General features: G+C 65.0%; 2 protein-coding genes across 2 annotated transcripts in view; both read left to right on the top strand.

The window, feature by feature from the left end:
* The window catches only part of ZC3H3 (zinc finger CCCH-type containing 3), an 81,484-nt gene extending 76,616 nt beyond the window's left edge, over positions 1-4,868 (top strand). Inside the window, exons 10-12 of the mRNA XM_030876055.2 lie at positions 1,835-2,019; positions 2,607-2,995; positions 4,694-4,868. Coding sequence (XP_030731915.2) covers positions 1,835-2,019; positions 2,607-2,995; positions 4,694-4,725 — 606 coding nt within the window. The 3' untranslated portion in view covers positions 4,726-4,868. The remainder of the gene's footprint in view (positions 1-1,834; positions 2,020-2,606; positions 2,996-4,693) is intronic.
* A 7,584-nt stretch (positions 4,869-12,452) lies between these two features.
* MAFA (MAF bZIP transcription factor A) lies at positions 12,453-13,744 on the top strand. The gene has a single exon (XM_030876226.2). The coding sequence runs from the start codon at positions 12,683-12,685 to the stop codon at positions 13,706-13,708; it is 1,026 nt and encodes a 341-aa protein (XP_030732086.2). The 5' UTR covers positions 12,453-12,682; the 3' UTR covers positions 13,709-13,744.
* The last annotated feature ends 12,646 nt before the right edge of the window (positions 13,745-26,390 follow it).

The raw sequence follows: 26,390 nt of genomic DNA, 5'->3' as shown, positions 1-26,390 counted from the left end.
GCCCTGTGTCCACCACATCTCTGCATAGATTTTCCTCCATCATTTCACTTTCTCGATAGCTCTCGGACGATTTGAGAAAGTTCTTTACACTCTAGCCTAGGATTCGGTTGTTCTTGGGAGCTAGTTCAGACTAGTTCTTGGGAGCTAGTTCAGCTAGTTCAGACCAGCCATCTCTAGTAGGAAGGTCAGCCAGATGTGAACCCCACGCAGGATTTCACATTTCCTAGTAGCCACCTTAAGAAAGTGAAACAGAAACAGGTGAGATGAGTTTATTTGACCCAGCAGATCACAAATGTCAGCGTGCGACCAGGGAAGAAAGCTCTGTGCCGCCTTTTACCTGGGGCCCCCTGTGCGTTGCACCTGTCACACCGTCCAGGCTCAGAGCAGCCGCGGGGCTCGTGGTCACCGCGGGACAGTGCAGGTCCAGCGCCCTCTAGCCATCTCTCTGTGTGCAGCCCGGTGCTGGGCCCTCTCCACCCAAAGGTCCTTCCTGTCCCCTCTACCTGCCCCGACCCCCTTATTCCCCAGGAGACCCCGAGGGGCAGCCCTGCATGGCCCCAGCGTCTCCATGTGTCTCTTTTATGTGTGCAACAGCGAGGGCGGGGCCACTGGGTTCCGGATCGTGTCACTGGCCAGGCCCAGGGCAGAGGGCCCTGTGGAAGGGAGGGAGGGAGGGAGGGAGGGAGGGAGAGCAGGCATTGGCCTGAGGCTGCCTTCTGCTCGGGGGCAGGGCTGAGTCTGCCCAGCACAGGGATGTGGTGCAGGGGTGCTCGGGCTGTTGCCTGCCTGTCTTCATGCCAGCCCCCAGGCTCCAGTGTGAGGGGCTTCTGGTCCCTTGGGGGCAGCGGGGAGCCAGGTGTGGGGCCAAGAATGGGGTCAATGCCCAGATCCTGCTCACAGAATGGGTACACGCCCCGTGGGGTCCTCGGCCGGCTCTGTCCTGGGTGCTGGGAGCAGAGCTAAGATCAGGGACTCTCGGGGCACGTGCCCGGGGAGAGGCAATGGGGCCCGGGAGGAAGACGCTCTCGAGGCTGTTGCCGTGTGTTTCCAGTGGCTGTGCCGGTGGGCACCCTCGAGCTGCTCAGGCACCGGGGCTGGTTTTAAACTCCCCCCTGGGTGGGTTTCACAGGGACTCTGCTTGCAGTGGTTCCCATCCGGGCCTGTCTCCAGCATATCGCCTGTCACCTGGCCCATGAGGCTTGCTGTACCTGGCTCTCTCCTGCTGGGTCGGGCCCCCTAAGCCAGCTGTTGGGTGTGGGGAAGAACAGGACCCCCTCCCCTAGAAGAGCCAGGCAAGAAGTGGGACACAGCCCGGCTGCGGAGTTGGGCCCTGCAGCCCCAGTCCTGGGGGCAGGAGGGCCGAGGAAAGGCAGGCCTTGGGCTTGGCGGGCAGAGCTGAGGCTGCCTGTTGCCCGAGCTGCTTGTAGGCCGCCCCCACGGGGTGTAATTAGCACCGTGACAGGTGTGGTGGATCAGGTGTGCAGCCGGCCTCCACCCTGGGCCCCCAGGCCTAGCGCCCCCACCCTGGTCCTCTGCCAGGATGGGTGGGCTGTGGTCAGGAGGAGGAGTTAGCGCCCTGGGAATCGCCACCTCAGCCTGACAGGACCCTCAGCCCAGGCGCAGGGCTGGACTGGGCGGCGCCCTCGACCCTTGGGCTGCTCAGGGGCCCTTCTTGATGGGTGGGGCGTGGGCTGCGGGGCCACTCTGGCCCTCGGGCCTCAGTCCCCCAACAGGAAGCCTTTGGCCCAGGCCTCAGCGGGCGGAGCAGGCAGGGCCACCCCAGTGGCGCAGAGGCCTCCACTGGCTTGCCCAGCCACACCCCTTCTCCCCGCAGTGCAAGAAGAAGCACACGCTGCTGTGTCCCGACTTCTCCCGCAGGGGCGTCTGCCCCCGGGACGCCCAGTGCCAGCTGCTCCACCGCAACCAGAGGCACCTCGGCCGGCGGGCAGCCACAGCCCCGGCCCCGGAGCCCAACATCACGCCCCCCAGGAGCAGGGCTTCCACCAGCCACGGGCCCAGGTGACGGGGACAGTGGGCGCTGCATGTGTAAGCGCAGGGTGGGGGGTGGTCAGGAAGGAGCCCCCCACCCCGCCGCCACCCAGCTCTGTGGGCTTCAGACCCTAAAAGAAACCTCAGTCCAGAGCCGATCAAGTGACCTCGAGGTGTCCCACCCACTGGTCCCCAGACTGGGCGGAGCCAAGGGCATCCCTGGCCCAGACCAAGCCATGCAGGGCTGCCCAGCCCCCGCCCTGGGGAGGAAGGTGGGGGCTTCTCAGCTGCCCCCTCCAAGTCCTCAGGAGAGGGGAGGGTCCCAGGTGATGCTCACGGCTGGGGCCCCTGTTGTGCTCACCCCCCTGTGAATGTGGGAGCCCGTGTGCATGAGGAAGGCTGCAGAAAGTGAGGACAGGGTCAGCGTGGCGTTGCTGCAGGTCCTGTAGCGCCACCAGCCTGTCCTTGGGCCGAGGGCCAGCCTTGAACCCGCACGGTGATGCCTGATGGCTGCCGGGGCGGGGCGGCGCCGGGAGCCTTGCCGCCGGGACAGGCAGTATACAGGTGGCCGGCCGGCCGCCCACCCTCACGCCTCTGCTCCCCTTCATTTCCCGCAGGAAGTCCTTGGCCGCCCATCGCCCCACCAGGCAGATGTCCAGCTGCCCCACCTCCGCGGCAGCCGGCTCGGCCTCCACCCCGCCTTCCCCACGGCTCTTAGCTGCAGCCTCAGCCTCCTCCTCCTCCGTCTCCTCCCCCCACTCCTCCTCCTCGCCCCCCTCCCCCTCCTCCCCCCCGTCCTCCCCCTCCCGCCTCTCCCCCTCCTCCCCCTCCGCCTCCCTGCCCCTGGACCTGGAGGAGCTGTCTGTGCCGGAGGAGGCTGCCTCGGCGGGGACGGGCTCCGGCAGCCTCTGCAGGCTGCCCTCCTTCATCTCCCTGCAGTCCTCGCCAAGCCCAGGAGGCCAGCCCAGGACCCCGACCCCCAGGAGCAGCCCCACCAAGGACTCAGGTAGGCAACCCGCCCGCCGGAGCGCAGCTGCACTCTTGCAGTGCCCGCCTCAGACCCACTGGGTCAGAATCTCTAGGCGGGGCCTGGATGGTTCCGGAGAGCTGGCGTGGGCTGGGCGCTGCCGTGCCCTGTCCCTGGCTTGGCAGGTGTGCACCTGCGGGGGCCCACAGGGGCAGGGCCGGCGAGGTGCGAGCACAGCAGCGCCGCCTGCACAGACCGCGCCAGCCGAGGGCTGATTTAATTAGAAAGCACCCATTTCTGTTCATTTGTTCTGAAAGATCACTGCAGGCTCCTGGAGAGAACAGATGTTCCCTCTCCCCCGATGAACATTTGGGGCTTGGTAAATGGCTCCACTCAGCCTTGTTTAGGAGAGAAAAGAGGATTTTATGGCTGCAAACGACGCTTTCTGTAAACATTTTACAGCTCTCTGCGCGTTTGAGTGACGATAAACCCCACGCAGCTCGGCGGGCTGCAAATTTGCGACCATACGGCCGTCATTTTATTGTCATATTTCACGGCCGTAGCGTTAATGGAAGACGCTTGCTGCAGCCTTTGCTAACAGCTCTGCTGAGCTCGCTCACGCCTGCTCAAGCCACCGCGTCCCAGACGCCAGGCTGCGGCCGGGCCCCCCACCCGCCCACCCTGCCTGGCTGGTCACCAGCTCCTTCCATCGGGAGGACACACTGGGGCACGGGGGGAGGGAGCAGACAGCCCGAGGCAGCCACCTTTGAAAATTCTTTTTTTTTTTTTTAAAGTAAGATAAGGAGCCCTGCAACCAGCCCCAGAATCAGAGGAAGCAGGCAGGGTGGGTGAGAGGCTGCAGACCCCCACTGTCCTGGGGGCCCCCATCAGCCTCCTTCCCTGCTCAGGCCTTGCTGACCTCCCAGGAGCTGGAAGAACAGGCAGAGGGGGGCCGAGGCCCTCGAGCAGAGGCCGGTGGAGTCTGCAGGCCGGGGGCCCTGGCTGGCTGGGCTGACCTCTAGGCACTGGCTTAGCTGAGCCAGTGACTGGGGTCCTCGGCCCTGAAGTGGGGTCCCAGGAGGAGAGGCGGGCTGGCAGGGGGCACGTGGACAGTGCCGTGCCGATGGGCAGCCACACAGAGGCATCTGTGGTCAGCGGGGCTGCTGGCCTGGAGTGTTCACAGGAGGGGAGGGGCATTGGCACCCAGTGAGCGTGGGCCACACAGGGCAGGAGCCTGCTCTGCTGTGGGAAGCCTCTACCACCGCGCCCCTCCCGCCCCGGCATGTCACCCTGCACAGGGGCCTCAGCCCCGCCCCTCACCCAGCAACTGCTCACACCCACCCTGGCTTTTCACGCCAGGGGCTCCGTCTGGCAGCCTCAGACTTGTCCAGGTGCGAGCCTGTGCTGTGTGTGCGTGCAGGCGGCCTGCACCTGGTGTTTATAGCTCAGCCTGGACACTGCTGTGGCTCCCGCCGTGACCCACCCACTCCCCAGGGGCTATCCCACCTGGCAGGCCTCTGCTCCCCCACCCAGGGGAGCTCTCAGCCCCACAGGCCAGGCCTGCACCCTGCTAGACGCCGGACCCCAGGGAGGGCAGTGGGTGGTGGACGAGAGGACGATGGTGTCAAAGCCCCTCTCCCCATTGCTAGCGGTCCCTGACCCAGAAGCTTTGGGAGGGGGGGCATTCCTCCTGGCTGGGGGACTCCTGGTGCCTGACCTTTGCCCCTCTCGGAACAGGGAAATCGCTGCACATCAAACCCCGTCTGTGAGGCCCAGGGAGCCGGCCCACGCCTACCTCAGCCCTTCATCCCTGGAGAGGAAGGAGACTGCCCGCCACCGCCCCAGAGGAGGGACCGCTTGCCACAGAGCGCCCCCCAGGGGCTGCAGGGCCGTCGCTCTGCCCGCCTGGCTCTCAGCCCTGCGTGATCAGTGCCCAGGCCTCACCTCCCTCGGGCTGGGCTCCACCCACCCGCCCACCCCGGGTTCTTCAGCCTTGCCCCGAGGGGTGCCCGGCAGGGCTGACCCCCAGGCCCGTCCCCACTGTGGGTGCGGCAGCGGCCATGCAATGCGCCCCCCACCCCCACGCCGGTCCCCCCGCAGACCTCCTGCCCAGGGAGGGACTGCCGGGCAGGCCTCCCTGGCGGGTGTTTTGCGTTCAGCAATAAAGGTTCTGTCCTGTGTCCTCGTGGCTGTCCTGACTGCCACCCCACCGCTGCCCGGCCTGCCCAGAGGCCCCAGAGCGTCCCCAGGGGTGCCACCCCAGGGTGGCCTGGAGGCCTGAGATTGAGGGGAAGGTGAGGGGCAGGCCACAGACCCCCCTCCAGTGGCCCCCCACTCATTCTCCACCTGCCCGCCTGGCCCTGGTGAGGCGGAGGCACAGCCCCTCCGTGCCTTCGGGCAGGAACATGGGCCACTTCCCTGCCGCCCCTAGATGGCTCAGAGGGTTGGGGCAGCCTGTCCCCCACGGCTAGGCCAGTGTGATTTGTGGCTGGGAGAGACCCAGGAGGGGCCTGCCTGCATGTTGGATGCCACCGCCTGGGGCCAGAGGACCTGCCCCAAGCTGGCACCTGGCCTGGGACAGGGCGGCCCGAGGGAGGAGGCAGCGTCTCTGGCCCCTGGGCTTGGGGAGCCCTGGCGGAGAGCACGGGGGCCTCGGACAGGGCCTGGCCCCCTGCTGGATGCCACTGCCCAGGCTTCGAGGGGTGCATGGCCACTCAGGGTATTCACCCCTCACCCCCAGGGAAGTGAGCTGTGCTCCGCTGGCGAGCGTGTGCCAGCAGCCCCCTTCTGGGGCGGCCGCCCTGGGATCCACATCACAAACCACCCCGTGTGCTGGGGGCCCCTTGCTCCCCAGCCTGCAGCCTCACGCTTCTGCCAGGAGTCGGGTCAGCTGCACGGCCACTTGTCCTCCACCTGCTCCTTCTGGGCCCAGGTTGAAAGGGCCGCGCTGGCTGAAGGGTAAGAGGGCCACCCGTGTGGGTGCAGCTCGGGCCTCCGCCCACACTCCATCCTCGATGGCCAGTGCCTCGCATTGGCCAACGAAGGCCCCTCGGCCCAGCCCCGGCACGGGAGGGACGGACACTCCGCCCCGGGAGGCCAGGGTGAGCACCCGGGGGTCCTGCTCTCCACCAGCCCTCGTCTGTGTGATGGCGCGCCCCTGCAGCAGCTCAGAGGTGACAAGAACCAAGGCCAGTTCGTGGCAAGGGTCCTGCCCAGCGTCAGCGTGCGGTGGCGCTGTTCAGTCTAGCAGAGCAGGGGTCCTGTCGTCTCGTGCTGATCGCTGGGGCCTGACGTTTGCCAGTTCGGCAGGATGGTGGATTCTGGAGTCAGACCCAGCTGTGAAGAAAGGGCCCCCAGGGGTTTCCGTGGTGGCGCAGCGGTTGAGAATCCGCCTGCCCGTGCAGGGCACACGGGTTCGAGCCCTGGTCCAGGAAGATCCCACATGCCGCGGAGCAACTAAGCCTGTGTGCCACAACTACTGAAGCCCGCGTGCCACAACTCCTGAAGCCTGCACGCCTAGAGCCTGTGCTCCGCAACGAGAGAAGCCACCGCGATGAGAAGCCTGCAAACCGCAATGAAGAGTAGCCCCTGCTCGCCGCAACTAGAGAAAGCCCGCGCACAGCAACGAAGACCCAATGCGGCCAAGAAAAATAATTAACTAACTAATTAATTAATTAATTATACAAAAGGGCCCCCAGCCCGTCAGGGAACTGAGTGGACCAGCTGTGGGCCAGCTAGCTTCCCCAGCCTGGCCCTGCGGGCAGATATTGGCAGAGCCCGTATCCTCATCCAGCCACCCCTCGGGTCTCTCGGTGGTGGCCTCGGCCCAGGGCCTTGGAGGAGACGTGGATTGGTGCGGCGGGGGCCAAGGATCCTGGGCTAAGTGATGACAAAGGGGAGACTGCAAGAGCCGGAGATGCAACCTGCCCCGCTGCCCGGCTCCTCCTCCTGGCTAGGATGGGCGATCCTCCCCAGGCTCCCTCTTGAAGCCCACAGTCAGCGCCACCACAGCGGGCAAACTTTCGATGATGGGAGGGCGGGGGATAAATCCTCCCTCCTCCGCCTGGGCAGATAGGAGACCACCGGGGACACAGCTGTTGGTCCCTCCTGATCTGAGAGGCCGGCTCAGACCCTCACCTGCTCACTACCTCCCTGTACTTCCCTCCACGGTAAAAGAGGGTACACGCCCCTGAGACTGCAAGGTGGGCACCAGCTGGACAGGCGGTGAGCAGGTGTGTCCATGGCGGGGGCTCCCGACAGACCCGTGGGCAGCTGGATGCCCACCGCCTGCCTGGGACTGCCACTGCTCTCCGGAGGCTACTCTCCCCAGCCGCTCTCTCCTCCACGTGCATACCTGTGCCCTGGCCCCACTGCCCACGGTACAGCCCACCGCCCGGAAGCAGCCGCTCTGACAGCTGCAGGCCACCGTGGAAGGCTCAGGAAGGGCTGGGCACCCCGGGAAGAGGAGTTGCCCCACCAGCGGCTGCTCTGGGCCCGTGTCCTGGGGACCCTCCAGCCCCTGTGACCCCCTGAGGACCTTGTCAGCCTCAGGCTCAGCCTGGTCAGTCTCTGTTCCCAGGCAGGAGGAGGGGGCAGTGGTCACTCTGGGCTCCTCGTGCTAAGGGGCAGGCCACTGGGCGCCCCGAGGTTGAAGGCGTGGGTTGCCGCCCCACTGCCCAGCAGCAGCCCCGCCTGCGTGAGGGCTGTGGAGCCCAGGCAGGGCCTCCTGGAGCCTTTCTTGCCTTGTCAGGAGCCCACTGCCCTCTTCAGGCCTGTGCACCCCCCGCCCGCTACCCTGTGAACTGCCCTTTGCTCTAGTGAGGCAGGTCGTGCAGCCTCTCAGATGATGGCCCCAAGGACAGGGAGCCGTGGCGGGCAGACCCTCTAGGTGAGGCCTGAGGTCAGGTGACCCGCAGGTGGCATGGGCCTGGGCCACCACACGAGGGTCCTCAGAATCTGGGCCCCTAGCCCCAGGGGAGGCGAGGCATCCGAGGTGGGGGTGCACTGGGGAGGCCTGGGGGCCGCGAACGTGGCTCCCACGTGGAGTCCGGAGGAGGTGCTGCCTGGGCACGGCCCGGCCTCTCCTGGGGGCTGGGAGGAGTTGGAAGGGGGCGTGTGTGGCGCTCGGGCGGCCTGAGCCCTTCCCCAGGGAGGCACCGCCCACCCCGCAGAGTATGCGACCCTGTTCCTCACTGAGCACTGGTGAGGCCCTGGGTGGGGAGAGCACCCGCAGCGCTCTGAGCTCAGGAAGAAATCCCTGGAGGGAGGGAGTGGGGCTGAGCAGAGGCCTTCAGCTGCGCCCTGCCCCAGGCCGAGCGGCACCTCTGGCCCCAGCCTGGAGAGCCTGGGCCAGCTGTTCGGGGACGGGGGTCCTGGGGCTTCACCTTGTGAATTCCGTGAGGCAGCTCGGTAGCAGGCCGTGCGGACCCTGCAGCACCGCACTTTGTGATGGAGCGTTTAACCCTTGCAACAGGGCTTGCCCAGAGCCCAGGGTGCTGAGCTGGGACTTTGACGCAGCACTGCCCATGGGCGGCCCTGTGGTCCCCAGAGGTGGCCCACAGGCGCCTGACCACCCCCAACATCAGGCCAAGCCCCCTGGACCCTCCCCTTTCTCACCTGCTGTGGTGGCCCCTCCGCATCGGGTGGGCGGGGCTCCTCCAGAGGCTCTTGTCGCTGGCCTGGCCACCTTGGGGCAGTCATGGGGTGCAGGGAGCCAGGGCGGCCTCCAGCCCCCTGAGCCCGGGGCCTTGGTCCCTCAGACTCCGAGAAATGGTCCTGACAACCTGAGGGAACTTGGGGGTCTCTTTCCCCAGAGGAACCTCCAGACTGGAACCTCCAGAGAGAGAGACACACACACACACGCACGCACGCACACACGCACGCACCCCCGACCTTGAGACCCTGGCCCGCGGGCTTCCTGACGACGGCGCTGAGACAATAAAGATGCCGTTTGATGCTGGACTTGTGGTGATTTCCTGCACAGCAGTGGGAAACAGATAATTTGCTTATTATTTTATGGTTTACCCCCTGCTCTCATCCCCACGCTGGTAGACTGTATTTGCCAGAGATGCTGTACCAGTGTAGTGTTTTTCCTCTACGTGACCTGTAGGAGACTGTGTCTGTGCCCCCATGGGATGTGGGCTGAGCACTGCCGCACCTCACAAAAATGCCAGGCATGTCCGCCAGGCTCTCGGACACTCCCGCTGGGAACCAGCCACCATGCTGCGAGGAAGCCCAACCAGCCAGCTGCCGTGTGGAGGCGCCAGTCCAGCTACAGCCCCCGTCATCTGCCAGCTGTCAGCTGTCCAGTCGCTCTAGCCTTCAAGTCCTCCCAGCTGTCGGGGTCAGAGAGAAACGTCCACTGCAGAGCCCATGAGCACAGTATTGGCTGCATCACGCTTCCCACACACCAGGGCCACCTCCCTGGTGAAAGGCAGTGGACACTGCCCGCGGGCAGGCAGCCTGGCGCACAGAATGTGCTCAGTAAAGACTCGTGGGGCGCATTTAATGACGAGCCCCACGGGGCTCCCTGTGGAGTTCCATGGGTTCAGGTGCTGATTGTTTGGTGGGTGTGAGAGGCCCCCAGAAGACGTGGTGGTGGTGGATGGGAAGAAAGTGATCCTTTTCTGGGCAACATGGCATTGGCGTGATCTCTCCCAGCCTCCACCGTCCAGGGAGCTGAGACGACAGCCACGGCCAGGGCACACAGCACACCTGTATGCTGTTTCTGTGGCCTTCTACCAGCCATTCCTGGCAGACAGGATGGACCCTGGTCCCTTGCGGCCTCTGCTCCCCAGACTCTGCTGTGAGCGCCTCCTTGAACTTGCCCCACCCCAGGCCAGCAAGTGGCAAAGAGGAGTTTCAAGAGAAAGGAGCCAGCCTGGAGCCCACCACCTGAGTCAGGAAGGGGCGGCCCCTTCCCTGGGCTGGGAGAGCCTGTCTTGCCCACCGTGCAGGGCGCTGGGTGGTCGGCGAGCCCTCCAAGGCCTGCATACGGGGACTCTCGGCCCCTTTCCCACCTGCCTGGCTGTGACTAACGAGAGACGAAAGCTCAGCTGAGACCGTGCAGAGTCAGGGAGCAGACTGAGGGCTCCCCAGGCTTGGGGACCGCCAGGAGCTGAGGCCAGGCCTGCTGGCCCAGACCTTCTAGGAAGCCAGTCCGACCCCGAGGCAAAGTCCAGGACCAGGGAGCTTACCGGGTGCTTAAGCCCGTCAGGGACATGGGTACCCTACTTGGTCCCAGGCTGCCCCGAAGGCCCCCGTGCCTCTCCCCAGTTCTGAATGCCGTCTCTGCAGCAGGCCTTGCACTGGGTCCCCTCCCCCAGTGGAGGAAGTGAATGAACGACCTGTGTGTGTGACTGAGTGAGGGGCTGGCTGCCTCTGGGCTGGGGCGGGGCCCAGCATCCTCGAGCATCACGTTTTGGGGCTGGATGTGGCGGGAACTGTCCCTGACTTGGTGTGGCTGAGCAGAGGACTCGAGGGGGTTCAGGGTGGGCTTGGGATGGGCCTTACTGCATGTCTCAGGACAAGACAAGACGACTGTGGGACTGGGGGTGCCACAGAGCCCAGGCACGGCTGTAGGTCAGTGCCCCTCGGCCTGAGGCCAGGAGCTGTGAGGAGGGCCCCCACGTGCACAAGCCTGGCTCCACCCCAGCACCCTTCTGAGCTTGGGACCAAACCCGTGGCTGGTCCAGCGGCCTGGCTGGAGCCACGGTGTGAGGGGCAGAGGCCAGGTGTCCAGACACAGCAGCCCAATGCAGACGCGCTCTCCCCCTGGGACAGGCAGACGTACCGCCAGCTCGCCATCACCCCTCTGCGCTGTGGCCTCCCTCTGAACGCCGAGGGCTTAAAAGGGAGCCCCAAACCTGGCAACGCATCTGGCCTAGAGCCCAGACCCCCCGCCTGGGGCCTGTGTTCTGCCACTTGCTGGGCCATCCCTGTGGGACGGGTCCTTGTTCTCCGCATGGCCCTGCCTCACAGCCCAGCCCCACCCAGAGGGACGTGGGGGAAAGGAGGAAGGGGTAAGAGATGCCCACTGTGCAGATGGGGCCGGGTCACCCCCATGACATCTTAAGAGGTGCGGTTTCACTCCCCATTGTATGACACTTTTCTTATTATAAAATATTAGATACTCATGCCAGGAACAAGGTAAAAACCCTGGGGGATAAACGCCCCCAGCACGTGGCTAGGCTGTCCCTGGTGACGTCTTGCCCACAGTCCCTCCAGACCTTTGCTTCTATGCGCATACATGGTTGCATTTAAGACTGAGTTTTTAAATTATAAAAGTCACATAATAGTATAGAGGATTGGGGGGCCTCTCTGGGTCACGCCCTCCCATCTCAGCTGACCCTGGAGGGCCGTGGCAGGGACCGCCCCTTGCTCTGGGCGCACCCACTGCTCCACAGTTCTTTACCTAGTCACCACGCCCTGGCCAATAGGCGCACCTCCGCTCCCTGAGCCCAGCCCTCCCGGTTTCTCCTAGCACTGGAGGCTCCCCACCTCCGCCGCCCCAATCCCCGCCCCCGCCCAGCTCTGCGCCACAACCCTGCCAAGAGGCCAGACCCGCGCAGGTGGGCAGCTGGAGCCCGGACGCCTAATGCGGTGCGAGCCTAGCGGCCCTCTGAGCCCCAGGCCTCACCCGTCCCGCGGCTCAGGCCCCGGTATTAGGGTCCCTGGCGCCCCCACTTCGCCGGCCTGCGCGCGACTCCCTCCCCATCTGCGCCGCACACCCTTGGAGTCGGGCGTCCCGCGGTGGATCCCGCCGCACGAAGGTGCCAGCAACTTTGTTGACTAAATTCCTGAACCCGCCTGAACCGCGGAGCTAAAAATAACCGGCGCTCCCGCGCAGCGCCCGGCCAGGCCGCGCAGTGTCACCTGTGTCGGGAGACCGGAATGTCCCGGCGCCACCACGCTAGCGGAGCTGGACGCGGGCTCCCGGCCGGCCGGAAAGAAACCTGGGAAGAGGCTGCTGGGTCACGGCCAGCTGGACTGCAGGGGAAGGAGGCACCGAGGAGCACCCCCTGCTCCCCGAGCCTCTGTGGCCGCCCCGTCGCGGACGCGAGGCCTCGGAGGCCTCGGGCCCGGTCCCGCGCCCCCCGCGCGCCCCGCGCCCTCTGCCCGTGCAGTCCCCCGAGGCGGCCACCAGAGGGCCCTGCCCCTCCTCTCCCTGGCGGCGGGTCACCACCCCTTCCCACAGCTGTTCCCCGCAGGAGATTGACAGCTGGGCTCCGGGTTGCCATGGGGATAGGCAAATGAGAGCGACGGGTCTGGGGCTCCGATTGGCCCGGAGGCGCGTACCCCTCCCATAAAGGCGGGCCCAGGCGCCCGGCACTATAAGGGGGAAGCGCACAGCTCGGCGCTCGGCGGTGGAGGCGGGGCCGGGCTGTACGCGGGCGGAGCGAGGGGAACCCGAGCAGCCGGAGGCGGTGGCCGCACCGCCACCCGCCGGGCCAGCGCCCGGCCGCCGGCTCGGGAACAGGGGACCGCGGCCGGCCTGCACCCGCCGGGGAGCGACCCAGGGCTGCCCGGCGGCGTCCCCGGTGGCCACCCCTGAGTTGGCTGCGTGAAACTTTTCGCCGCGAGCTTCAGCTAGGAGCCCGCGCCCTCGCCGCCGCCCCCGCAGGGACCCGCCGCCAGTGGGGAGCGAAGGGGGGGGAGAGGCCCGTGGCTCCCCCCCCGGCCTCCTGTTGGGGCTCAGCCGGGCGAGGCGGCGGGCCCTCCCGGGCGATGGCCGCGGAGCTGGCGATGGGCGCTGAGCTGCCCAGCAGCCCGCTGGCCATCGAGTACGTCAATGACTTCGACCTGATGAAGTTCGAGGTGAAGAAGGAGCCGCCCGAGGCCGAGCGCTTCTGCCACCGTCTGCCGCCCGGCTCGCTATCCTCGACGCCGCTCAGCACGCCCTGCTCCTCCGTGCCCTCCTCGCCCAGCTTCTGCGCGCCCAGCCCGGGCACCGGCGGCGGCGCGGGGGGCGGCGCGGCGCAGGCCGGGGCTGCCCCGGGGCCGGCAAGCGGGGGCCCCGGCGCCGTCGGGGGCGCCTCGGGGAAGCCGGCGCTGGAGGATCTGTACTGGATGAGCGGCTACCAGCACCACCTGAACCCCGAGGCGCTCAACTTGACGCCTGAGGACGCGGTGGAGGCGCTCATCGGCAGCGGCCACCACACCGGGCACCACGGTGCGCACCATCACCCAGAGGCCGCCGCGGCCTACGAGGCTTTCCGGGGCCAGGGCTATGCGGGCGGCGGCGGCGCGGACGACATGGGCGCCGGCCACCACCACGGCACGCACCACGCCGCCCACCACCATCACCACCACCACCACCACCACGGCGGCGCGGGCCATGGCGGCGGCGGCACGGGCCACCACGTGCGTCTGGAGGAGCGCTTCTCCGACGACCAGCTGGTGTCCATGTCCGTGCGCGAGCTAAACAGGCAGCTCCGCGGCTTCAGTAAGGAGGAGGTCATCCGGCTGAAGCAGAAGCGGCGCACGCTCAAGAACCGCGGCTACGCTCAGTCATGCCGCTTCAAGCGGGTGCAGCAGCGGCACATTCTGGAGAGCGAGAAGTGCCAGCTCCAGAGCCAGGTGGAGCAGCTGAAGCTGGAGGTGGGGCGCCTGGCCAAGGAGCGGGACCTGTACAAGGAGAAATACGAGAAGCTGGCCGGCCGGGGCGGCCCCGGGGGCGCGGGCGGAGCCGGCTTCCCGCGGGAGTCCTCGCCGGGAGTCGGGGCCAAGGGCGCTTCCGACTTCTTCCTGTGAGCACCGGACCCTGAGCCCGCGCCGCCGCCGAGATGAGGCTCGCGCGGGCGGCCCGGGGCCTCGGCTCGGACTCCGCGGCCCAGGGCGAGGACGCATGGCCGGGCCGAGGCGCCCGCCGCGCGCGCGCGCGCGCCCGCGTTAACGCCGCCGCCTTCCGGCCGGGCCGGCCCCGCGAGACCCGCTGCGACGTCTGCAGGCTCCAGACTGGAAGCCCCTTCCCGCGGCGCGGCCTCCTCGCTCCCGGCCCGCGCACCTTACCGGGTGACCGTCCTGACGCTGCCACGACTCCTCTGCTCGGAGCGCGGCGATTCCCGGGAGAGTTGGGCCGGGTCGAAGTCCTTCCTGGCGTCCGCTTGTACATACGTGAGATGCGGTTCTGCGCCCGACCTCACCCGGACCGCCGCGAGGGCCTCCGCCGCCGCCCCGCGCTCCTTCGCGCTCCTTCGTTTACTTCCTTTTGGCCTCCCTACCCTGCCCTTTTCTACTCCTTTTTAAAGCGGTCTTGTTTTCGAAGTATTTATATTTGTTTTGTTCGGTGATTAGAAAAGAAACCCTTAGAGGAAGCTCCCTGCTTCCCGGCCGGGGTTGCCCTCGGACGTCGCGTGTCCCAGCATGTGTCGCTCGATCGGAGGGGCCTGGCCCCTGCCTGCCCTCCTGCCTGCCTGCCCCCCACCCTGCCACTGGCGTCCCCTAGAGATTGAAGCCGAGGAGCATTATCCATGCTGTGTTCAGTCCTGCTGCCCTACTGTACTCCACGGGGGGAGGGGGGTGGGAGCTGGCCCAGACTCCCGAGCTGCTATTTCTCTATGCACCAGATCGTATTTATGACTCCCGCGAAAATATATCTTATTTTAACCCTCAAGAGAAGTGAAAGAAAAAAAGTAATGCACAGTATTTCTAGCAGAAAAACAATTTTTTTAAAGAGGAGGTTTCGCCTGAATCTCCTGGCATGGGGGCGGGTGGAGAAAGTGTTTTTATTTTAATTTAAAATGTGTTTCGTTTTTTGTGGATTCTTCTTTTAAGAGCTGATCACTTTTTGGAGTAGCCGGAAGAGGGGGTGGGGAGGCCGGTGCTCCGGCCCCTGCAGGCCCCCGGCCCCGGACCGCAGCCCATCCTGCACTCCTCCAGCACCTGCTTCTGCTGGGCGCAGGAGACTCCAATTCGTTGCAAGTTTCGTTGTGTTGTTGTATTCGTTGGGTTCTTTTTCCTTTTGCTACGAAACTGAAGAAAGAGAAAAACACACACAAAATAAATCGGTTTAGATCCAAAAATCACTGGAGCCTGGCTGGTTTTTACGTGGCTTTCGTTTTTGCCATATTTCTTCCTGAATAGAAAGAAAAGGAGGTCCCTGAACTGGGCCCTGCCTTAGCTCTGGGTGACCCGCCTGGGCCGACAGGGAGAGACTGACCAGAGTTGTTAAAAAAGGCTGCTGTCAGGGCCCGACCCGCAGGCACCTGCCCTGCCGCCCCTGGGCTGCCCCACTGGGAGGAGGGCCGCACAGGGCGGCCCCGGCCCCACTAAGGCAGGACGCGGCCCGGTGCGTGAGGCCGTCCTTGGGGGTGACCCCACACACAGCGCCGATGCGTCCTGGTGGCAAGTGCCGTCCTCAGCTCTTCTGAGCCTGCGGTCTCCCACCTGAAGGGCCGAGGCCTGGACTGCAAGGGCACCAGGGAGGGCGGCACCTCTGGGAACTTCACGCTGAGACCTGGGGCCGCCGTAAGATACTTGACTGTTACCTCTGTTCACGACGGGAGGGGGTGGAGTCCGGTGAAGTCTGCGGTTTGCACATTTGGAGAAGAGCTTGCCACGGAACTTGCCAAGCTCCCCGCTTTTCTGTCTGGGGACAGCAAGGCTCCTCCTCGGGGCCGGGACAGCTGCAGGTCCCGCGAGGATGTCGCCTGAGTTTGTTTTAGTGCCTCTGTCTGCAAGACAGAGAAAAGCCGGGGGCTGCCCCCTCCCTCTTTGCCTTAGAATGAAACTTAGAACTGAGAGGTTGGGTCTCCGTGAGGGTTTGAGCGAAATCCCCAAACCCAGGGGCTGAGTCCTCCAAGCCCCAGGGAGGGGAGCAAGCTGCCCTCTCCGCGGGCAAAAACGCTGGTGCAGAGAGAAGGAGAAGTGTGGGCGTGGGGGAGCGAGTTAAGGGGAGCAGTTGGGGAGACTGCAGCATGGCGAGGGGGTGGGGAGCACGCGGCGGGTCCCAGCCAACCTCAGGACGCCCCGCGGCTCAGACTCTTGCCGACGCGAGGGGCCCGGAGTCCGGGTGCGCGCGAGGGCCGGTCCTCTGGCTGGTTTAGATGAGGGCGCCTTAGTTTCCACTGTTACCGCCTGAGGGGCCGTTGGAGAGCCATCCTCCGGGCAGAGAAAGCGGATGGAGGGCTGAGGGCCGGGCAGCCTGACGGTCGGTCTTCTTCTGCGGGGAGGGGTTGGTGGGCAGGGAGCCGCGCTCATCCCTCTCCCTCCAGCACCCCAGGCCTCTCAGAGCCCAGTACTCGGGGCCTGGACCGGGCAGTGGGGCTGGGGTGGGGCGGGGAGGCTCGGGAAGTACCCCCGCCCCCGCGCCCCAGTGCTTGGGTTCCTCTGCAGGGCGGGCCTGAGCGAGGGGCTGAGCGCTGGGTTTGGTTTCCCTTTCCTCTTCTATTTTCTTTTGCTTTTTCCTCCCTGCTTCCCTCTTTCTTTTTCCTTCCTTTCTTCCCCCACCTCTTCTTTCCTCTGGTTTTCCCTCTAGGATAAGATGGAGAAGACAAATGAACACGGAGGACAGGGAAGTTATTGGGGGAGGCAGGAGGAGCGCTTATTTTTGTGTTTAGAGACAGATCTTTTCCGAAAAGCTTTCAGGGGATTCAGGAACTCCTGCAGGAAAGCAGCCAGCCTGTGGAAAGCATCTCTGAGCCCCTGGAGCACCTCTGAGTCCACCAGGAGTGCAGAGCTTAGCCCCCTACCTGCTCCCTCCTCCTAGCCGGGCGCCGTCGGGCAGGTGCTGGGGGCGGGAGAGGGAGGTGCGTGGTGGAGCGACTCCACCTCACTGGGCCTGGGGCCGCGAGAGCAGGGGGACCTCGGGCGTGTGACAGCCAGTGCTCAGGTGTGTCTCTATCTGCCTGTATGAGTGTGATGGGACTTGTGTCCCTGTAGGTGTGGGGAGGGCACTGGCAGCACCGAGATCCCTGGAGCCACCTGGACGGGTCTGAGAGGGAGCTGGCGGGGCAGCGAGGGCCCCCGCCTGGGGTAGGGGTGACTGCAGTGTCCAGGCTGCAGGACAAGCCTCCACTCAATGCCAAGGTCCCTGGGCTGCTGTGCCAGCCTGGATGTTCAGGGGGCCATGGTGGTGCCCTTGCCTTGGTCACTCCTGGCAGGGCCCATCCCAGAGCCTCGCACGCTGTCAGCTCACACCTCCATCCTCTGCCCTCCGGGAGGGGGCTCCCCAGAACCAGCATACAGGCAGAATCTGCAGCAGCGGCCTTGGGGCCCCAAGCACCCTGGCCACCCCCTGCCCCTGCCCCTGCCTCTGGGGGGATCCCTTCTTCATTCCTTCGTTACTTCATTCAGTTGGAGTCCCAACTCTGTGCCAGGCCCAGTGGGGACCACAGCAGGGACCAAAAGGACAGCCCTCACCTGGCATTCCAAGGGAGAGACAATCACCCACACACACAGCAGCGGCTGAGTGCCTGGAGGAAAGGAGGGGGTGGCGGTTCGGGGTAGGGGCGGTCTAGGACATTAGAGCAGATTTGGGGCAGCCTGGAAGGCAGCATGAGGACGTCGTGTTCCCAGAGGGCCCAGGAGTCGCCCTCCGGAGGCCTGGGGGCTGAGTGAGCGGACTGTGACCCGTGGCCCTGGAGAGGACAGGGCAGCATACACACACACTGGACACGTGCACACTCTTTACACTCGACATACACAGATCCACGTGTAGATAACAGTGCAGCTGTGGCTCCCACACACGCACTCAGTGCACTCCACACACTCCCCTGCATGGCTGCCCCACTGCGGATGGTGGGTGGCAGGATGGAGTCCCTCTCCCCCTCCCTCACCTCTCCCCCGCCCTGGCCCACCACAGCTGTGCTCACCGCCGACTGCTGGGATCCCCAGGGCCACCCCTGCACCGACAGCCCCAGCTCCCAGCCCAGGGAGGCTGCCTGAGCTGAGGCCCCAGCACCCCACACCCCATCCAGGCCCTGCTCCGCCCCTGCATTACAGGCCCTCACCCCACACACAGAGCACCCAGCTAGGCCTCATTTTCCCCTCGTGCAAGGATCCCTATACCCCGAACACATGCGAACACGGCACAGCTGCTGCCCTCGTCCTCCAGCTGGTTAAGGATTCCGGGAAAAACCCTGAGCTGGGATTCGAGGGGACCGAGGCGGGCCCTGGGCCCCTTCCCCAGCTGCTGGCCCTAGGGGATGCCCAGGGCTGCTCGGTACTGGGGCCCCCACTTCTGCTCACAGTCGGCAGCGCCCCCTCCCCCGCCTCTCTCCATTTCCACACCAGCCCAGCCCTCTGCAGCGATGGCTGTCCGCTGGCCCCTCCCCGGCCTCCTATTTATAGCTGCTCCTGGGTGGGGCCGGCCAAGGCCAAGGTGTCCTCTTCCCTGGCCTCCCCCCTCCCCAGGATGGGCGCACGCAGACACGCACACGCAGATAGACACGGCCACACGCGTGGCTGAGACACGTGCAAATGCACAGGCCCACGTACACACGCACACACAGGACTGGACGTGCCCGGGAGCACACAGACCCCGGGACCCATGGCGGCACACGCGGGACCTGCACAGACACACACGGGACCGCGGGGGTTTTCTGGCCCAGGCCCAGGCCCTGTGACCTCGTGAGCTCTGACACTGGCCACCCCAGGGCAGTGCCACCCTCCGCTACTGCCCGGCTCCGGGCCCTACGGCTGCCCCACCTGCCCCTTTGTCCTCTCCCTCTGGCCAGCCTGGGTCCTCCGTGCCACTAGTGCGGCTCCAGATGCCCTCCCGGATGGAGGCCTCCTCCCGCTGCCTGGACCAAGAGCAGAGCCCTCTTCAGGCTCACCTCGCGTCCCCCGCCATGTGGTAAAGGCCAGGCCCTGCCCCAGTGGGAACCATCACCAGCTGCACTGGACTGGGGGCTCCATGTCCAGAATTCACTCTCTCAGCGGGTACCAGGTCCAGACCCGGGCTGGGCCTGCGTGATGCCGGGCGGGCCTGGCCTAGAAGGGCGCAGGGAGCTGTGAAGGATTCCGAGCTGCAGACTGACCTGTGGGGACCTGGTGGGGCCGGGGCTGTGTGACCTGCCCACCAGGCAGGGCTGGGAGCCTGGGGCCCAAGGAAGGGTCAAAGCACCCCGTGGCACCGGCCCTGGGACTCTCTGGCCCCAGGCCGAGGGACTTGGGACAGGGTGAGCATTGGGCATCAGGACAAGTCACCCAGACCCCAGTGGGCCTGGGTCTTCTCACCTCTAGCCACTCGGGGAAGCAGACAAGTGGCAGGTTTGAGCTGGCCACAGAGACGACAGGCTGCGTTGTCCCCAGCACTTGAGGGGACAGTGGGGGACAGGGAAGGGCCACCAGTCCCGTGGAGGTCCAAAGCTGCCCCCCCGCACAGCCCGTAGCCCTGCCTGCGGCTCTGACTCCACAGGACCAGCTCTGTCACCTCCCTGGGCCCAGCTACACTGTCAGCAGTTCCTGAGGCCACAGAGTCTGGCCACGGGCCAGGGAGGCCCTGCTGGGGTGCAGGGAGGCTGGTCTCACCCCTGCTCTCCCAGATACAAGCCCAGCCCGCCTGGCCACCACGGGGACAGCACACCGGATCGAAGGAGGGCCAGCCTGGAGAAAAGTCTGCCTTTCCTCCAGGGGGAGGGGACTCATTCATTCACTCAGAACTATTCATGGGGCACCTGCTGTGTGCTAAGGCCTATTCTAGAAGGTGAGGACAGAACTGGGAACAGGACAGACAGCCCACTGCCTGGGGGTCCTATTCTGGTGGGAGGCTGCCCTCCAGCCTGGGGGCCGGACCAGCAGAGGAGGCGGAAGGGCCATCCTGCGTTTGCTGCTGGTGAGCCGGCGGGGTAGCGCTGGGGCCCGGGAAGTGGGACAGTGGGCCCAGGTCACTGTGGGGGAAGTTTTGCTAAAAGGAGAGCAGATCAACAACGGGGCTGGGAAGAAAGTTAGAGAAGGTGGGCGTGGATCTGGGGGTGAGGGCGCGGGGCTGGGGAAGGCAGCAGGGCGGGAGCTCGAAGGACCGGACCGGCGGGGGCTGCAGTGCTGGGAGCGCTGGGCTGCAGGGGAGGGCAGGGCAAGGCGGGCAGGGCCGCTGTGGGGCACCCCTCACTCCCACCACACCCTCGCTGGCGCCGAGCTCCCGGCACACCTGCCCTTGGGCCGTTCACGAGGCTCCCGCCGCCACCGCCGCAACCTCGCCCGCGGCCCCAGCGCAGCAGCGACGAGTAATTTGCCGTTGGCGGGCTCAGCGCCGGCCTAATTCGCGGTGACACCGCTCAGCTGCTGAGGGCTCGAGTTGTCACAGCCGATTAGCCGCGACCCCGGAGGAAAGAAGGCTGGCAGGCGGGGGCGGAGGAGGGGACGCGGAGGGGCAGGCGCAGGGGAGGGGCAGACCGAGTGCTCCGGGCGCGCTCTCCCGCCCCCGTCTCCTCCTCCACCCCCTCCTTCAGGGAGCTTCCGGGCTGACCTGGCGTCCTCGCCTAGGGAGGAGAACGGGTCGGGAACATTCTCAGGACTCGGGCGCCAAGCTAGAATCCTGCTAAAATGCAGACGCCCTGAACCTCAGGGCGGCAAGAACCAGCATTTCTAGGGCGCTCGGGGCTGAAGCCACAGGGCAGGGGGTGTGGAGACCAGAAGGTTTTCTTTGGGGGCCGGGTGGGATCGCAGGAGGAAACAGGTTTGGGAGGATGGAGGGGCTGCAGGGAGACGCCCCCAGGAGTCAGGGGGTGGTGCTGCAAGAAGCAGACTGTGGGTGTGGGACCTCGGCCCAGTGTTGATGGGCGCAGCGTGCGGGAGGCGTGCTCCAGCTGCCTGCAACAGCAGCCTCCTCCTAGCCCTCTCGGCCCTGGCACTACCCCGAGCCTTGCCACTTCCTCCACACTGGCCTCCCTGCCTCTGGAGCGCTTGCTGGCGGACGCCCCAGTTAGGTGTCCTGAGGCCAGCTGGGATCGGCCGTGCCGGCCTCAAGGGGAACTGTTCCCCATCGCTGGGCCACTGCCTTCCCAGATAGCCACGCTCTGCCGCCCCCCCACTTGCCTCTGCCCCCCATCCCACCGTTCCCTCCCTTCCCGGTCCCCACAGGGCGGGCGCCTTGGCCTCTGCCTTGTGGCCTCGGCCGTGTCCCTTGCGGGCTCCACCTCGACACCTGCATCACTTCAGTGGGGGCCCAGCCCCCAGGAGGCTGCCCCCCACTCCTCTCCCACGGGCCTTCCCCTGACTCTCCTCCCTCCCACCCTGTCCTCAGAGAGGGGCCCAGGAATGCCACGGTGGAGTGTCCAGCATGTGCCAGGTTCCAGATCGCCCGATGGTCTCCTGGGAATGGTCCTGGATGGGCGCTGGGCTGAGGGACTGTCCTCAAGGTCGCTCAGTAGGGCCCAGCTGGACCCCAGAGGCCAGTCGACAAGGATGCAATGGCCAGTCCCTCTGTTAAGGAGAGTTCTGCTGCCCCTTCTCCCGCAGTGTCAGACCCAGGGGACAGGGGCGGGGTCCCCTCGAGGCCCCCTCAAGCTCTCTGCAGGGCACAGGTGCCCCAGCGAGCAGCTGACGACCTGGCCCTGGCAGGGGGCACAGCCCACTACTTCCCTGAGACACAAGGGGTTTTAAACACCACTGGCCATGGTTAGGGTCCACCCAGACCTGACCCCAGCTTCTCCCTCGTGCCTCTGGTCTCTCCTCTTCAACTCCAGGCAGGGGCCGCCTGTGGCTCCCCAGTGCCCTCACCCCCAACTCCTGAGGGATCTGACTGTAGCCCTGGGGCCTCAGGGCTCTCTGATTCCTGTCCCAGGTGCCTCTTCCTTCCTCACCTTTCCCGCTAACTCCCACCTGCTCCCAGCATCCCGCTTGCCAGCTCCTGCTGGCCCCACACTCATCCACCCCAGATACGGTGGTGAATGGAGTGGGCTCAGCCCCAGCTCCACCCCCACTGCCTGGGGCCGCCACACAGCTGAAACCTCCCTATCCTCGGGGGACCCCATCGTTTGCGGTTTGGGAGGGGGCTGGGGCGTGGCCAGAGGGGCACCGGAGGAAGGTGGCAGGGCTCCCTGGCCTGCACCCACCACCGGCCCGAGGCTTTCCTCAAGTGCTGCCGTGGGGGTGGGAGCCACGCCTTCCCAGGGTGGGGCACGTGACTTCGTGACTGTGGGTGTGAGTGGCAGAAGGTGTCAAAAAGTGGCCCTTCCAGATGTGTGCCAGTGGGTGAGACGCTCTGGCTGGGTCACTGCAGGACACGTACATGGATCAGTACGCAGAGCTCGTGGAAGCACAGCCCTGGGACCTGTTACTCCAGGGTGGACCGGTGTGAGCACTGCCGCCACCTCGAGCTGCAGGGGCAGAGCTGGGGGGGGGGGGCTCTGCTCTATTGGGAAGAGAGCCGGTCAGCAAGTTAAATAAGTAAATGATAGAGTAAGTCAGAGAGCGAGGTGAGGTAGGCACAGGAGACAGCGCAGCTGGGTGGGGAGGAGCAGAAGGGAGGCGGGGGGGGGGGGGGGGGGGGGAGGGGAGGGCGGGGGGGAGGGGAGAGGGAAAGAGCCCTCCCGACAGAGGAAGCAGCAGGTGCCCAGGTGCAGAGGTGCCTGGCTGGGCCTGAAGGGGAGGTGGGGCCCACAAAGCTGCAGGGGAGGGGCTGGGGGAGGGCTGAGAGGGAGCAGGGCAGGTCACAGAAGCCTGGTTGGTGTGGGAACAGGGCAAGGCTGCCCCCCCCCCACAACCGCTTCTCGTCCTTAGGGACAGATCTTGGGGGATGGAGCTGGAGGCCACCACCAGGTGCAGGGAGAAGGCTGGCCAGGCCGTTGAGTTCTCTCTCCCTCCCCTGTGCTGTAGTTCAGAGGGGCAAGAGTCCTCAGTCCTCGCAGCGGGAGCGTGGGACTATGATAATAGAACTTGCTCCCCTGGTTTGCTTGGGGATGAAATGGGGCAGGTACAGCCACGGCGGGGGCGTGGATGGTCCCCTCAGCCTCTTGTTCCTCCTGACCGGCCATCATCTCAGCCCTCCGGTTTCTGGGGGTGCTGCACTAGGGCATGCACTTCCCCAGGCTGCCTGGGGTGAGACCTGGGCCAACGGCTGCCCCGTTCTAGCGTCAGTCTCCTCTGTGGTTGGGGGTGACACAGATATCCCCCATGGGTGTAGTGAGGTTAACTTTGGCCCCAGAGCCTCCACCCCCACAGTGATCAGAGCCCCTCCCTCCATCCCACCAGCCCTCCAAGAGAGCCAAGGCAGGAGGCTGGTCTGGGTGCCCCCGAAGGGCAGCCCCTCGGGCACTTTTGTGGGCTCTTGGAGACAGCCCACCAGCACCATGACACTCCAAGGGCTCAGGAAGCACTGGGTGGTGTGGAGGGTTCTGCCTGGGGTGGGTGAGCCAGAAAAGGCCTCAGTGACCCTTCTCTAGAGTGGAATAGGGGCTGCCCATGCCTTGGAAGTGGGTCATGGCAGTTTGGGGTGGGCAGAGGCCCGGCCTAAAGGCCGGGTTGGGTTGGAGGGACACCTCTGCAGGCTCCCCTGCCCCAGTCACCATCCACACCAAGGCTGGAGCCAGGCCTGACTTTACTCCCAGCTCTGCCCCTCACCAGATGGAAGTGGGGGGAGGGAGTGACTTCTGTGGGTTCAGTCACCTCATCGGTAAAAAGGACAGAGCTCCCCCTGCCCACACAGGGTCCTTGTGAGGGACAAATGAGAAAAGGCAAGTTCTCTGTCAGTCTGGGAAGGCTTCCTGGAAGAGGAGGCGCTGTATGGAAGGGAGGGCATGGAGCAAGACATGCCTCTCCAGGTGCACTGGGGCAGGGTTTGCAGAAGGGGTTGTCCCCAGTCCATAGACACTTTTGTGGAAGCCACCGCCTGAAGGAGCTTAGCGCCAGGCTCCTGGTCCTGGTGGGAGGTGGGCAGGGAAGGAAGAAGCATAGGAGGGACACGCAGAGGTGCCCAGCCGTCCGCCCCTCAGATTTCCTCCACCTCCAATCTAGGTCTGTCCCTCCACTGCCGTTGTCCAGACCTGTGCACCAGGGGTTATTCTTGGGGGACAGTCCCGTTCCCATCTCTCAGCACTTCCTACTGAGTTTGGGGAGCTGAATTAAGCTGAGTTCAGAAAATCTGGTGCATGGACAGGGCACTTAGGGCCATGTCGAGATTATGATCCAGGAAAGCATGACTTTTAGCCACAGGCCCACAATCCAGGGTCCAGGTCTAGACCCCAAGACTCCTACCACCACAATCCAGACCACTATTGGGGTAGCAGCTGGAACCTGGAGTCAGGACTGGCCACCTGGAGTGAGAAGACATTTGATAAATATGAGTAGGCTGGCTGGCTGGACGGACAGACAGAAAACTGGATGGGTGACTAGGAAGATGGAAGGAGAGATGGGCGGGTGACAAGATGGAAGGATGGTGGCTGGATAGAAGGATCTATGGATGGTTGATGATGCGTGGACGAATACAGTGATGAATGGATGGGGGATAGATGAATGGATAGATGGATGGCTGGGTGGATGGGGGATGGATGGATGGGTGGGTGGATGGGGGATGGATGGATGGGTGGATGGATGGCTGGGTGGGTGGGTGGGTGGCTGGATAGGTACATGGATGCTGTAGAAAGCTACAGGGCAACTCCAAACTATTATTCTCCCACCAGAACCTTCTCACATCTCTCCCCTTCTCTCCTCTTTTCAGAGCCCTCCTCAAATCTTGCACTTGCATTTTCGAGAAACCTGTATCATCACTGGGGCGCCCAATGCTCCCCTCTCCTCTCCCACGCTTGCGTCTCTCTGGACTCCTGTCACCTTCTAATATACCTACTGCTCGATTTACTGTCTCTCTTGACCACAGAATATCTGCTTCAGGAGGGCGGGGTCTGTGTGACTCCACTCTTGGCTTCCTAGAGCTGACACCAGTGCCTGGCACAGAGGGGGTGCTTAATAAATAGGTGTTGAAAGGAGAAAACGAAGGAAAGAGGGGTGGCGAGATGGACTGACCTTGTAAGGCCCCCCTCCAGCCCCTTGTTCCTTCTCCGTACAGAGATCACCTTGCCCACACACGGCTGCCCCCTAAGCTGTTCTCTGGCTCCTGCTTCCCTCCAGGTAGCCTGGGTTGCTCAAGAAGTGCTGAGACCCGGGCTTCCCTGGTGGCGCAGTGGTTGGGAGTCCGCCTGCCGATGCAGGGGACGTGGGTTCGTGCCCCGGTCCGGGAAGATCCCACATGCCGCGGAGCGGCTGGGCCCGTGAGCCATGGCCGCTGGGCCTGCGCGTCCGGAGCTTGTGCTCCGCGGTGGGGGGGGCCATGGCAGTGAGAGGCCCGTGTACCGCAAAAAAAAAAAAAAAAGTGCTGAGACCCTCCCTCTCGATCCCCGCCCTCTTCTGAGCGTTGAGGGCGCCCTGAGCCACTGTCCGTCTGCGACCCCCGCCCACCGCCATCTCTCCCCAAGACTGAAGTCCGCGCTTCACCTGCTACCACCAGAGTGAGCCCAGGACGGGGTCAGGCCACCCCCCACTGGCCAGTTCTCTGCTCTGTGTCCGCTGATGGGGTCCTTCATCCTGCAAGTACCTCCTGGGTACAGGTGGCCTCCTGGCCATCAGTCATCACGTCCCTTCTGCTTGCCAAGACAGGGGACACTCAGTGCTCTGCAAACAGAGATGTCCTCTCACCACACGCCCCACCACCACCACCACCCCGATCCGTGCCCACAGTCAGCTTCCCCAACAGCAGGTCTCTGGTCCCCTGTGGCTGTCAGAGGCCACAGGGCGGCCAGTGGCTCTGACCACAGATGGTGCCCCAGGCCCAGAGCAGAACCTCTGGCTTCTCTCCTGCTGGGCGTCCCTTCTCCGGCTTTCTTGGCTCTGCTGTGCTCTTGGTCCCACGGACCACCTCTCTCTCTATTGTTTCTCTGTCATTCTGGTCACTTTTTGGGAGACACCAAGAGGTGACACCCCTGCCCTCACCGCCATGTCTAACAGAAGTCTGGGCTCCCAGGACTTGACGGGGCCCTGGTGTTTCCACACTGAGCCAGGCTGCGCAGAGCTCAGACCCTTCCGATTGCAGGGCTTTCCCCAAGGTGGGAGAGTGGGAGGGCCCTAGCAAAGGGCTTGGGGAGGCCCGTGGAGGACGGCCTGAGCCAGCCAGGTCCGGCTGCAGCTGCCTTTGGGAGGGGGCGGGCAGAGCCTCTGGCAGCTGGGCAGGTGTGAGGCCTCGGCCCTGGGCCTGCAGGCTCCCTCGTGGCTGCAGGTCAGTGAAGGGGGGTGTCACTGCCTCCCCATCCCCTGTCCCCATTAGGGGGACAATGGGAGAATAAGCACTTTTCTTTCTTCATTTCCCCGCTGTCTGCTAATATCATATTGATGGTAATTTCCTTTAATGGGCTATTTGCGGTAATTATGATGCACGGAGTGAGTAATTGTATCTGACTCCCAGCGCCCACCATGGCTGCAGGGATGGGCAGGCGGGGGCGTACCAGCCTTTGGCCCTCTCAGCCGGGACAGCTCTGCCCTCTGCCTGGGACCGACCTCCAGC

Source organism: Globicephala melas, chromosome 17 (genome assembly GCF_963455315.2).
Source record: "Globicephala melas chromosome 17, mGloMel1.2, whole genome shotgun sequence".
Taxonomy (NCBI): Eukaryota; Metazoa; Chordata; class Mammalia; order Artiodactyla; family Delphinidae; genus Globicephala; species Globicephala melas.
Note: the sequence above shows the minus strand (reverse complement) of the source record. Positions and strands in the feature narration are given on the sequence as shown.

Coding starts and splice junctions, on each gene's coding strand:
- MAFA (XM_030876226.2), top strand. CDS start 12,683: ATGGCCGCGGAGCTGGCGATGGGCGCTGAGCTGCCCAGCAGCCCGCTG.